This window comes from Elephantulus edwardii, unplaced genomic scaffold, assembly GCF_000299155.1.
Source record: "Elephantulus edwardii isolate Elephantulus edwardi_28Jun2011 unplaced genomic scaffold, EleEdw1.0 scaffold00348, whole genome shotgun sequence".
Taxonomy (NCBI): domain Eukaryota; kingdom Metazoa; phylum Chordata; class Mammalia; order Macroscelidea; family Macroscelididae; genus Elephantulus; species Elephantulus edwardii.
In genome coordinates this window covers 1,824,215-1,837,064 of record NW_006400098.1, presented here as the reverse complement: position 1 = coordinate 1,837,064, position 12,850 = coordinate 1,824,215, and the positions used below count along the sequence as shown (strand labels likewise).

Sequence of the window (12,850 nt, the reverse complement as noted above, 5' to 3'; positions counted from 1 at the left end):
TCACAATACACCTTTTAATTTCCTGGCTGCTGGTGCCAAGAGTGTTGACTGTGGAGCCAAGCAAACTAAAGCTGTGAACAATCTCGATCTTTATAGTACAAGTTTTGCAGCTGTCTGTTGTGTAAAAGTAGATAACCGAAGCACTCATAACCTGATGATAGGAGAATCTTTTTTTTCATTTTTTTAATTATTTTTGTGTGAGTTACCATCAAATCAGATCTGACTGGTACAGGAGGAGATTGTCCCTCCTTCCCCGGCAGAGCATCTGGTGGATTTGAACCGTGTGCCTCTGGAATTGTAGTTGCAGTTCCTTGCCACTAGGCCACCAGAGCTCCCCTGGAGAATCATTTTTAAACTATGCTGTGAAGCTATCTGGAAAACTCTTAAGTAACTTCACTCCGGCATACTTTGTAAAACGTGCATGCAGATGAGTATCAGAAAGGAAATTCACAAAGAAAGGCGTGCCTCCAAGTCCCTCCCAGGTTCAGTTCCACTCACGACCTTCATCTCTGCTGCCACCTTCAGTTGATTTAGGAAACAGTTTTACCACAAAGAGGGCATCCGGTGGGCCGGCCCCAGCCTCAAGCCAGGGCCAACCTCAAGAAATGTTCCATTCAAGCAGCTGAAAAATAGGCTAGTTGGTTCCTTGCTGTATTGTTGCTGTTGTTATTGGGTGTCATCGAGTTAACTATGATTCACAGCAATCCTGTGAAAAACAGACTTGAACCTCACCCCGTCCTGTTACTCTCACCATCTCTGAAATGCTTGAGCCCACTGGCTCAGTCCATTTTATTGAGAGCTTTTCCGGAAATGTGTTTGATGTGCAGGTTTGCTCTGTCCCTGGAGTGAGGCTAGCTAGCCTGGGCCTAGGGTTTGAACCAGGAGGCGGCCTTAAGCCAGGTTCAAACTGTCTTCCTGTCAAACATTCTTCTAGGTGGTACAGCACTGGTCTGTGCGTTGCTGTACAGAGGTAACTTGTGGTTGCTATGATGCTGAAGCCTGTGACAGTGATGTGCCAATCGTGGTAATGGGCACCCATGGTGGACAGTGTTGGCTGGAGCTTCCCGACTAAATCAAGCCTGGAAGCAGGAGAGGCATCCACTTCCAAAATGGCTTGCCTCCAGAAACTCTATGTACGAACAGTGCTCAGGCTGTTCGTTCATAGGGTCGCTTTGAGTCGTCTACGACTCGACAGCATTAAACAACAACAACAACTTCTGCTCTTTCTCTGACCTTCCACCTTCCCCAGCAGGAACTTTTACTAAACTCTCTTGAGCCTTTGAGCCAACGCTGGAGCCAGACTAAGGCTCTGGACTGGTTTGGGCTCCAGATGAAAATCGGCAATGGGGAATCTCAGGAAGATATTAGAAAGGACGTGACTGGATAGTTCAGGCATGAAATTGTGGTGATGTGGGCCAGCAAAGGTGCATGTGGAGTGTAAGTTGTAGGTCACACAAAGTCTTCCCCCCATTTTATTTTCCTTTTAATCGGGATTTTAACAAAAGTTTATAGAGAACTTGGATTTCCATTCATTCATTGTTGCACATTTTCCTCCCTACCCACTCCGTTACCAAGCCAAAGGTCCTACAGCCCTGGTGTGTCCACTTGCCATACAGAGGTAACTCGTGGTTGCTGTGAAGCTGAACACTGTAACACCGATGTGTCAGATGTGTTAATGGTTACCCACGGTGGACAGTGTTGGGCGGAGCTCCGCGATTAAGACAAGCTTGGAAGCAGGAGTGGCATCCACTTCCGTAATAGCTTGCCTCTGGAAACCCTGTGAACCTGGAGAGAGGATGAAAGTTACACAAGTGTGAAAGACTTTTGTTCATAGGGTCGCTATGAGTTTCCTCCAACTCGATGGCACTTAACAACAACAACCCACTTCTCCAGTTTGCTTTTCTCATTGAAAAAAGAAAAATTCTTTCATTGTTACACAATCCCCTCTTCCTTTCCAGTCTACTTTGCAATGCCGCTCTTATTCTGGACTGTTGTCATGCAAATAATATGTAATCGGACTAAGTGGGTGTGGGGAATGAGCCAAGAGAAGTGCACAGAAATGATGCTAAAAGTCATACCTGAAGGGAGCTCTGGTGGCCTAGTGACAAGAAGTGGCACTGCAATCCCAGAGGTGGTTCGAATTCACCAGATGCTCTGCTGGAGAAGGAGGGACAATCTCCTCCTGTACCAGTCAGATCTGATTTGACGGTACATACACACAAAACTAGTAAAATTTTTAAAAAATAAACTATTTTTTTACAAAAAAACTCATACCTGAGCTGACTTCATGCAAACCGACGGAGTTGAGAAGATGCTCTTGATGGAGGTACGTCTCTCCACCAAGGCAGCAAGCTGGGTATTTTGGAATTCTGGGAACTATTGGAACTCTTAGACCAAACAAGTGAGTGGCACACGAAAGGAACAGTGGTGGCTGTCTTCTCTGGGTGAGTCTCAGGTGTCCGCCAGCTACATCCACCACACCTCTCCACCACGGTGGTGGGTGGGATGGTGACCTGCATCTCCAGAACACCAGGCTTGTGCCTGGGAAGACAGCAGGAGCTTTGTCGTCCACGGAACCTGGAGGTGGTGGTTGTGAGTTGCCATCTGGTACGACTCATAGCAACCCTATGCTCAGCTGACCTGAACCCTGTCCTCTCTGGCTCCATCAGTAGGGTTGTTCTGCAGTTGCCTGGAAGGACTACTGCAGAGGTTGCAGTAGAGGAAGGAAGAGTATGGCAGTTGCCCCAGCACCCCCAAGCTTGAGCACTTCCCGAGAAACTCAAAGTGATGCTACCAAGCCAAAGGTGGGTGATTTTAATCTTCAACCCTCAAGTCTGGTTTTAACTATTTTTAATCAAACGTTCTTCCAAGTGGTATAGCACTGGTCTGTCCATTTGCTGTACAGAGGTAACTCGTGGTTGCTGTGATGCTGAACACTGTGACACTGATGTGCCAAATGCGATCATGGTCACCCATGGTGGATGGTGTTTGGTGGAGCTCCGCGGTTAAAACAAGCTTGAAAGCAGGAGCAGCATCCACTTCAGAAATAGCTTGCCTCCAGAAATCTATGAACCTGGAGAAAGGATGACTGGGAAGGGGTAGTGTCCTTTGAGACACAGAGACTCTGCACTTGCAGTCTTCATAGAAAGAGCCTAAAAGAGTAGTGTTGTCGACCGGGATGAATGAATGAGGTAGGGACACTGAGAAATGAGGGAGAGAACAGAGAAAGGAAAGGTGGGGTGTACAGCTCCATGACTGCAACCACGACCTTAGAGTTTCTCTTTATCGAAAATTGCCAGGAGGTAAGTCACAGAGAAAGCTCTTTACTAATGAAGCGATGTTTTCCTCTACTAACATTCTTTTGCTTTCTCAGGAAGGACGGAACCACAAGGACAAAGTGGGAGGTAGCGGGCAGCACCTGAGTCTGCCAGGGGTGCCTTTCTCCTGTGATCTGTGTTCTGTCCACAAAGTGCCCCTCAAAGAACCATAACTCACGTATGCAAGTACAAAGAAAGCCTTATTTTAAAGAATAATTTTCCACATGTGGAGGCCCCCTCAGTGGAAAGATGGTGAGATAAAGAGCCCTGAGTCCCTGCCCACAATTGTTTTTAAGGCCTTCCCGGGTGCTTTTGTCTGGGTCGGGGAGATTGGGAGCATGGTTGGTGGGCCGGGGAATCAGTCATGTGGGTTGGCTTTTGATGGGCTGGCTACTTTGCCCGCCTTTACCCTTTTTGTGTCCCGTAGACACTAGTTAATTCTTTACTTTGCAAGGACAGATAAGACTTTACCAGGCGCATCTGTGTTTGCTTTACCTTTTGTAAGGTAAGAATTTTTATGGCCCGCTTCTGCTTCTGGGATTAATGAGGTTTTTTAAAAAATGGGATTGATGCTGTCCCCTCATCTGTCTCAGGAGAAACACTGCCTTGTTCCTTGTAATCTGTTGCAAGAGGTATTCCAGCTTGTTTTGTGCCTCCTTCAGTTCCTGATGAAGCATTTGGCTTAAAATTTGGTTTAACACCTGGCTTCCCACACGGGAGTAGTTCTTGGCTAAGATCTAGGGTGACAAAGTGGCAAAGAATAGAGCAGCCGGGAAGCTGCTAAGAGCAGAGCCAGTTAGCAGGAAGAGCTAAGAAAAACTACTGCTGAGAGAGACCAGCACCTCAGATGGTTGGATGGAGTGAAAGGGACTTGAGACCTCCTGTACTAGCTATGAGCTCGGCTGCCGGAAGCTGACAGCAGACCTGGGCATAGCTGAACTGCCTTGCAGAGAAATGGCAGCGAGGCCAACAGTGGAGAAGGCAGGGGGTGTGTGGCCTCCAGTAGTACAGCCGTCCTAACACAGGAGAGAGGCACCGAACAGGAGAAGGAAGTCACCTGGCTGGCAGAGAAGCTGTGCCCACCGGTGGCTAAGTGTGGGCTTTTCAAGAGTGGTGTGAGCGCTGCTTCGACACAGAGTTTATCTGCTCTGTCAGTCAGCCTTGTGCTGTGAGTTGTTCTGGTCAGAAAGGTCCTACACTGAAGATGAGCGGAGGTAAAAAAGCTCTCCACCTCGGAGACATGTCCAGGCTTTTCCCACGTGCAGCAGGGTCAACTGGCCAAACAGCAACATTGGTGTGCAGTTGCTGCTGGAGCAAACACTGCAAAATTAGCAGTTTACAGCAACACGAAGTTGTCATGACACGGTTTTGGAAGACAGAAGTATGAAGTGGGGGCGGGGGGGAAAGTATGAAGTGGATCTCACGCTACTCAAGTCAGGATATGGGCACAGCTGCCTCCTTCTGGAAGCTGGAAGACTCTGTTTCCTTGATTTTTTTAGCTTTTAGAGGCCACTTGTGCTCCGTGGTAAATAACTCTTTCCTCTAAAATTAGAACCAGGAGTGGAGCATCATCAAACGTTTTCTGACGTTAATAGCGTTATTTTAAATTTTATTATTTTGTGTGTGTGTACCATCAAATCAGATCTGACTGGTACAGGAGGATACTGCTCCTCCTTCTCCAGCAGAGCATCTGGTGGATTTGAACCATGTTCCTCTGGGATTGCAATACAGTTTCCTGCCACTAGGCCACCAGAGCTCCCTTCTGACTTTAATAATCACTTTTCTGACTCCTTTCTTTCACTTATGAGGATTCTCATGGTTATAGTGAGTCCACGGAATAATCTCACTGTCTCATGATGCATAATTTAATCACATCTTCCAAGTTCCTTTAGCGATGGTAAGGTGAGCTATTCACAGGCTCTGGGAATTAGGATGTGGACACCTTGAAGGGCCTTCATTCTGCCTACCACGTTTCCCCGTAAGGACCAGGCACTGTTATTGTTAAATATTATGGGGAGGAAATGAGAAAGAAGGAATAAACAGTGCCCTGGAAATGTAGCAAGAAATCAGGGTCTTGTTTGGCTCTTGGACTGTAGATTTCCTCTTGGACCTACTGTCTGTCAGGGGCCCCACTGTGAGCCCTCTCCTTCTTCCTTTCATGATCACTAGCAGATGTTCCAGGCAGAGCAGTAGACACCTGCCACCTCCTGTACTGAATGGACCTATTGAGGAGAGCCAGACAGGACAAAGATGGAGTTGATGAGGATAGGATGGTTGCTTATTGTACTGATGTCTGGGGTAGGTGAGAAACACTCCTAGACTATGCTCTGTGCTCCTGGGCTCTGCGGAGCATAGAAGAAAGTTTCCAAACCACAGCATCCTCTTTCAAATGTGAAGCTGTCTGCGTGGGTCCAAGGTCAGCGAGAAAGCAGTGACCTGTGGTGAAGTTAGCAGTGAAAGGAGATGGCTTAGTTTCACCTCTGCATTAGTTCTCAACGATCTCCTGCTCATACCACCTTTGTATAGAATGCCCCTACCTGGCCTCTCTCTCTTTCTCCCCCTCGCTCTGTTCTGTGTCCTGACATACTAGGGAGTCATCTAATCTCTATCACATGTTTGCAGGCATGCAGCCTGGTGGTCTGTAGAAAATATTCTTTAGAGAGTATAAAAGAAGGGAACAGACTGGAAGAAAATATAAGCTAAATTTGTACCTCACCATATGCCTTGCATACAGATTCTAAAAAAGGCCTCTCAAAATGAAACAGTAACTCAGTAACAACAAACATAAAATTAAGCAAAAGATTGGACCACACACTTCACCAAAGAAGATAAACAGGTGCATGCAAAGAACATATGCAAGCAGTCTCAGTGTCGCTGTAAACTGATTCAGAATGAGACGCTGTTGTGGTGATTATGTGCCGTCGAGTCATTTGCAACTCATAGTGACCCTGTGTACCAAAGCTCTGAACTCTGCTCCTGAGCCAACCTTATCATCTCTGACACACCTACCCACATTACCCCAGTCATTGAGTCAATCCATCTCATCCATGGTCTTCTTCTCTTGCACTGTCCTTCCACCCTCTCATGCATGATGTCCCCCTCCAAGGACTGGTCCTACCTTGAAACATGTCCAAAGTATGTCAGAAAGAGCTTCAGAATCCTTGCCTCCAAGGAGCAGCCTGGTTTCACCCTCTCTAGGATGAGCCTGTTTGTTCTCCTAGCAGTCCATGGTATATTCAATACTCTTCTCCAGCGCCACAGCTCTGAGGCATCAATTCTCCTTCTGTCATCCCTAGTTATTGCTCTGCATTCTGGTACATAGCAAATAATTGGAATCAAGCTTAGAAGCGCTAGTCCAAGATAAAAAGAGACTGCCAAATACAACTAGAAGTGTACAATCTGAAGAGGATAAAATTGATGCATGGGCTCTTCTAAAGATTAAACCCATGTGTACATAAAAAACTTTTCCCAACGGGGTGAAAAGAAAACCTAAAGACTGGGAACAAAGATTTGGTAATACCATCTCACACAGAGTCTTATTACAAAAGTTTACAGAATATTCCTGGGCCTCCACAAGAAAAAGATTGATAATTACAAATGGGCTGAAGGCATGGGAAGACTTTTCACAGAGGAAGATATTCAACTCACCAATAGACACATGAAAATATGTTCCAAATCACTGGCAATAAGAGAGATGCAAATAAAAACCACAGTGACACACCATCTCGCCCCAGTAGCAGTGGCAAAGTTTAGCGGGGCAGCAAACAACTGTTGGAGAGGATGTGGAGGGCCGGGAACTGTCGTACACTGTTGGTGGGATTGTAAAATGGTACAAGCACTCTGGAAGGCTGTTTAACATTTCCTCAAAAAGAAAACACAGACATTCTGTGTGACTCAGCTATTCCACTACTAGGAATATACCCCAAGGAAATTAGAACTGAGACACAAGTGGAGATTTGTACATCGACATCAATACCAGTGTAATTCACCATTGCAAGAATGTGGAAACAGCCCAAATGGCCAATCAGAACCAAATGGATTGAGAAAGTATGGTACAGTTACACGATGGAATACTATGCAGTACTCAGGAGCAATGATTTTGAAAAGTTAAAGCATTTTAATGGAAATTATAGCTGAAGATGTTTATTTGCAAAACTGAGAATTTACACCTTCATATATTTAATCTTTCAGTCGATGACTATGGTATAATTTCTTTATTGTTAAAAATAAATTTCATGCCATTTTCTATTGTTACATGCCATTGAGTCAGAAACTACTCATAGCTGACCCTCTAGTGGGTTTTAAGAGGCTGTAAATCACTTGGGCAGAGATTGCCTATCTTTCTCACGTTATCTTAATGATCAGAGATGCAGCCTTCTCACATATCAAACAAGGACACAAAACAATATGTAAGATTGAGTATTTATGTAAAAATTGTGTTGGAAGGCTTTTCAAACATGTGGTGGCATATTATGTCCTGTGTGACTTGCTAGATAATGCATTATGTAGAATAAGATGGAAAAATCTGCAGAGGGTGAACTTTAAACTTTCGTCTTGCCTGAATAGCCCATTCATGCTTTCCGGGAATGTGATACCACTTGAGACACATTTAACTCTGAAAAGTGGATGTTTTGCAAAAATGGGGATGTTAGTGGAGGACCCAAGGAAAGTTGTACCAGCCCACACTGTACTTAAAGAAAAGTAACTGTTCTTTCGTTGATAATTAGTAACTGAAAATAGGCCATTGGGAGCTCTGGTGGCCTTATGGTAAGGAGCTGCCAATCGAAAGGCACGCGGTTCGAATCCACCAGCTGCTCCATTGGACCAAGATGGGTCATCTCCTCTTTACTGCCTCAGAAAACCCGCTGGAGGGTCAGCTGTGGGTCGGTTCTACCTTGAGAGCACCCAAGCACAACCACTTTCACGGATACATAGAACGTGTATGTTTGCCTTTGGTTTTACATGAAAAGATACTGCACGGTTCTAAGTCCAGAGATGGCTCTGGAACTTTGCAAATTGGTATGCCAAGAAAAATTTCCATATTCATACTTGAAAACACTCCAGCATCCTACATGTTGCTGTCATGGATTCAATTGTGTGTCCCCAAAACACCTGTCCACTTGGATGAGCCGTGAGTCTCAGCTGGTAGATAATGTGATGGTGGAATTTAACAGCAGTCGGATCGTCTCTCGTGATGTGACACCACGTGGTAAAACAATCCATTGTAAGAGGACTGCAGTCGGATGCAACATCCTTCCTCTGGTCACGCCCATGATCTGGTGAAAGGGAAGTTCTCCTTGGGGGTGCCCTGCAACACCTTTGGTCTTACATGAAATACAGGAAAGAAGAAACAAGTGGGCAGAGAGAATGAGGGACCTAGTATACCACCAAGAGAGTGGAGTCCAAAGTGGAGCACGCCATTTGGATCCAGTGTCCATGCCCTGGAAATGTTCTAGACCTAGCTGACAACGTGGAGAGAAAGCCTTCGTCTAGAACCAGCACTCTGAACCCTTGTAAGGCCCTTCCCTTCTGGTCTCCCAAGCAGAGAGAGAATAAATCTGCTTTTAAACATTGTCCACTTGTAGTATTACTAGCCAACAGAGACAATTCTCACAGCACGTGAGTGAAGCTCTGAAGTCTCGTGATTCTGCATTAGGGGAGGAGGTAACACTACTGTATGAAGAGTATCTCAAAGGCAGTTGGGTCTCCTGTGGTCCCCAGTCCTACAAACATGTGACTGTCTATTATGTGTCTGATCAATGAATGAATGAATGAATGAGTACCTGCCTCCTTAACTTCACACAGTATGTTCCAGATACTCTCACAGGCCTCCTCCAACATACAAATCCAGCAGTACTGACCGTCCCTGAGTCTAGGTGAAGCTGGCTGAGGATAGGACAGGGATGGACAAGGTCTTCAGCATGGGTGATGGTGTCAGAAAAACTCACCCAGTTTGGGGAGGTACCCAGAACACCCTTCCCTCCATATCTTTTGCCTCTGTTGTCCTCAGATGACCTGGTCAGACTCATGAAAGTTGCCAAAACTCTAGATCTCAAGAAAGTTGCCAGCATTGGGAGGCAGGGTGTTAGGAGCTGGTCTGTCTCTTCTGTCCTCTCTGAGCAGGTCGCTGGGGTCTCAAGGACGTAGTTTCTGTCTTCTCTGATGAGAAGGGTGAGGGGGGAGGAGCTCTGACTGCGTGTGCATTTGAAGTTCCTCTTCTGTTAGCCTAAGGAGGCTCCTCCCTGCCTTCCTGCAGTCCCAGTCCCCACCATCCTCGTCCACCCGCCTCTAACCTTCCCTTTTCTCTCCTCAGACAGAAGCCCAGGGACGCCTCACCTGGAGATGCTGCTGTTCCTGCTCTGGGTAGGTGAGTGAGCGCACGGGGAGGAACCAGTGGCAGCCGCAGCCGAGCTGTGCTTGACCCTCACGTCTTACAGGAGCCCGGACCCAGCATTCGGAATTCCAGCTGCAAATTCAGAGTCCAGTGACTGTGGAGGAGGGTCTGTGCATCCAAGTGCCCTGCACTGTCTTCTACCCCCACCACAGCTGGAACAGATCTACCCCTGCTTACGGCTACTGGTTCTGGGGCAATGCCCATGCAAGCCAGGGAGATCCAGTGGCCACCAATAACCCTCAGCGAAGAGTGCAGGCCAGGACCCAGGGCCGATTCCATCTCCTCGGAGATCCCCATATCTATGACTGCTCCCTGGAAATTGGAGAGGCACAGAAAGGGGACGCAGGGACATACTTCTTTAGGATAGAGAGAGGACCTGTGGTGAGATTTAATTTCCTAGATAACCAGCTCTCTGTGCGTGTGACAGGTAAGAAATTGGCTCCCGGAGAGGCCACAGGGGAAGGTCATGGGCCCTGGACAGGGGTGGGATGGGATAATTTCCTCCTCCTCTGGGAAGGATCATGGGGAGTAAAATATTGGGACTGGCTGCAAAAATAATTACTTGCCAAGAGATTGCTGTCAGGGTTACACTCAGGGGTCTTGAACTCTAGAACCTGGGTCTTTTTCCTCTAGCCCTGACACAGACACCAAACATCCACGTTGAGGGGACCCTAAAATCTGGTCACCCCAGGAACATAACCTGTACGATACCATGGACTTGTAAGATGGTCACTCCCCCAACCTTCTCCTGGACTGGAGTGGCCCTCACATCCTTGGATCCCAAGACTCTCCACTCCCCGGTACTCACCCTCACGCCGGAGTCCCACCACCATGGCACCAAGCTCACCTGCCAGGTGACCCTGTCTGGAGGAGGCGTGGCCATGGAGAGCACCATCCAGCTCAACGTGTCCTGTGAGTGCTGGGCAGAGACACCTGGGCTCCGAAGGGCAGAGGGCGTTGGGGTGGGGAAGGTGAAGACAGTTGCTGAAGACTCGTCTAGATCAAGATGAAAAGAACATCTACTTTCCCCCACCCCTTCCCCATCTTGCCCTCTGCCACCTTGTCATACTGCAGATGGTCAGTTGTCCCTTTCTATTCCAGATGTGCCCAAGAACTTGACCATCCGAGCCTTCCAGGGCAACAGCACAGGTGGGCAAAGACTTGTCCTCTCAGGGACTGGCAAGAGAGTGGAGCTCTGTCAATCCAGGGGCAGAGATGAGAATTCTGAACTTGTAGGAGACAGATGTTGATAAGGCCTGATGTAACGAAGCTTCTGTTACTCTTCAGACTCTGTTTTCTTCTCCCTCCCTCCCTTTGGTAAGACTCTTCCAGGTCACAGTGTTATCCTGGTCGACAGCCCCGTGTCACCATCTGTTGTGTTTTTCTCTCTTGACTTCCCTCCCCTCACTCTCCCATGACACTCTTTCCCAACTCCTCACCCAATTTCTGTCATCGCAGTTTCCCACAGGAAGCCATAGTACGTGGGTGCCCGCCTACATCTGACAAGGGGCCTCTGACTTCTCTCCGAAGAACCCCACGAGTCAGCTCCTCCGCTCTGGTGACTCTCACTAACCTCTGTCCAGTCCAGACTGCTCTGAACTCACATCGTCCCTTCTATCTGAGTTATCTGAGTCGACATCTTGGAAGTCAGTTTTGTCATCTCGAGCTCTTGCCCAGCCCGCCCCATGAGTCAGTGGATTTTGTAAACGTGACTTCCTGAGAAAGTCTGAAACCACTTTCTGGCTCCATCTGCAGGGTCTAGTTCAGCTGGTGGCCCTCTCTCCCTCGGACTGTCACACCAGCCTCCCCCCTTGGCTGCTCAGACTCCAGTCTCACTCCCTATGGTTTGCCACAGCTGAGACTCCAAAGAGGGACTCCAGTTCTGAAAATGACGGGGAGCTTCCCTCCTCTTGTATGCCCATGACCTGACCCTGTTCCTCCTCTACTCACAAGGAACCCACGCTCACTGTGGCCTCAAGAAAGCCCAAAAGCATCACCTGTCCTGGTCCTTCCTCAACATTCTCTCCAACGCCTTTGAATTCGCCTCTCCAGTGTTTTACATGCCACGTTACAATCATCTGAGAGGTCTTTTCCCATACCAAACTCTTCCTCCTTTCCTCACACACCTTGGGACATACCCTGTCCCTAGATCATTGAGTTACCTCTCCCAATGCCTCACCTTCACTTTCCCACACCTGAAATGTTTGTCTCAGGGATTTCTTTTCTGTTCATTAGGAAACGAATAACAAAGCACCACAAACTAGGGCTTGTAAAACAGCAGACATTTATCCTCTCACAGTTCTGGGTCCCAGAAATCTCTAACTATAGAGTCAGCAGGGTTTTCCCTGAAGGCTTGAGGGGAAAACCCTTTCTTACTCCCCGCCATTTCTGGTTGCTGGTCGTCAGGCCTTGGTGTTTGTCCACGTGGACACACGTTACTGCAGTTTGTGTTTTCCTCTGCATGTATCTGTCTTCTCCGTGAGTGGTTCTGTGTTTCTTCTCTTGTTTCAAAAGTTACTGAATTTAAGGTGCACCCTTACTCCAGTATGACTTTAGCTGAACTTGATTTCAGCTGGAAAGACCAGGTTCCAGCATATGAGTTAGATAAAAGCGTTTTAGAGAGTTATGATTGGTGGCACTGAATTGGTCCAAATGATAGAATCTTCATGAGCTCTGTTGTGCATAAGACCAGAGTGGCAGTCACTGGGCAAATCCGTCTCATTGAGGTGGGTCTGCTTCACAGATCCTCTCTTCTTCCAAGCATGATCTCTTTTTCCAAGGACTGACCCCTCATCTGACATGACCATAGTGAGTGACCTGAAATTTCACCGTCTTTGCTTGTAAGGAGCACTCTGACTGTGCTTTTTTCCAAGACAGATTGTTTTGTTTTGTTTTGAAGATTCACATTGTTGCTGTTAAGTACCGTTCAGTCACAGCTAACTCACAGCTGACCCTCCAGGGGTTTTTTGGGGGTTTGTTTTTTAAAATTATTATTAATTTTAATAGACATTTACAGAGGTTTTGGATTTCCATCCATTCATTGCCGCACTTTTCTCCCTGCCCACCCGTCCCCACAAGCTCGCTCCCCCCTCTGAAGAGAAAAAGAAAAAAAATATTCTTTCATTAGTATACAATTCCC

The 12,850-nt window shown here is 47.2% G+C and overlaps 1 protein-coding gene across 1 annotated transcript in view; it reads left to right on the top strand.

Moving 5' to 3' along the window:
* Positions 1–12,850, top strand: part of LOC102856030 (sialic acid-binding Ig-like lectin 12-like) — a 26,869-nt gene that overhangs the window by 10,638 nt on the left and 3,381 nt on the right. The window contains exons 3-6 of the mRNA XM_006901885.1: positions 9,631–9,680; positions 9,755–10,138; positions 10,345–10,623; positions 10,813–10,860. Of these exons, the coding sequence (XP_006901947.1) occupies positions 9,631–9,680; positions 9,755–10,138; positions 10,345–10,623; positions 10,813–10,860 (761 nt within the window). The remainder of the gene's footprint in view (positions 1–9,630; positions 9,681–9,754; positions 10,139–10,344; positions 10,624–10,812; positions 10,861–12,850) is intronic.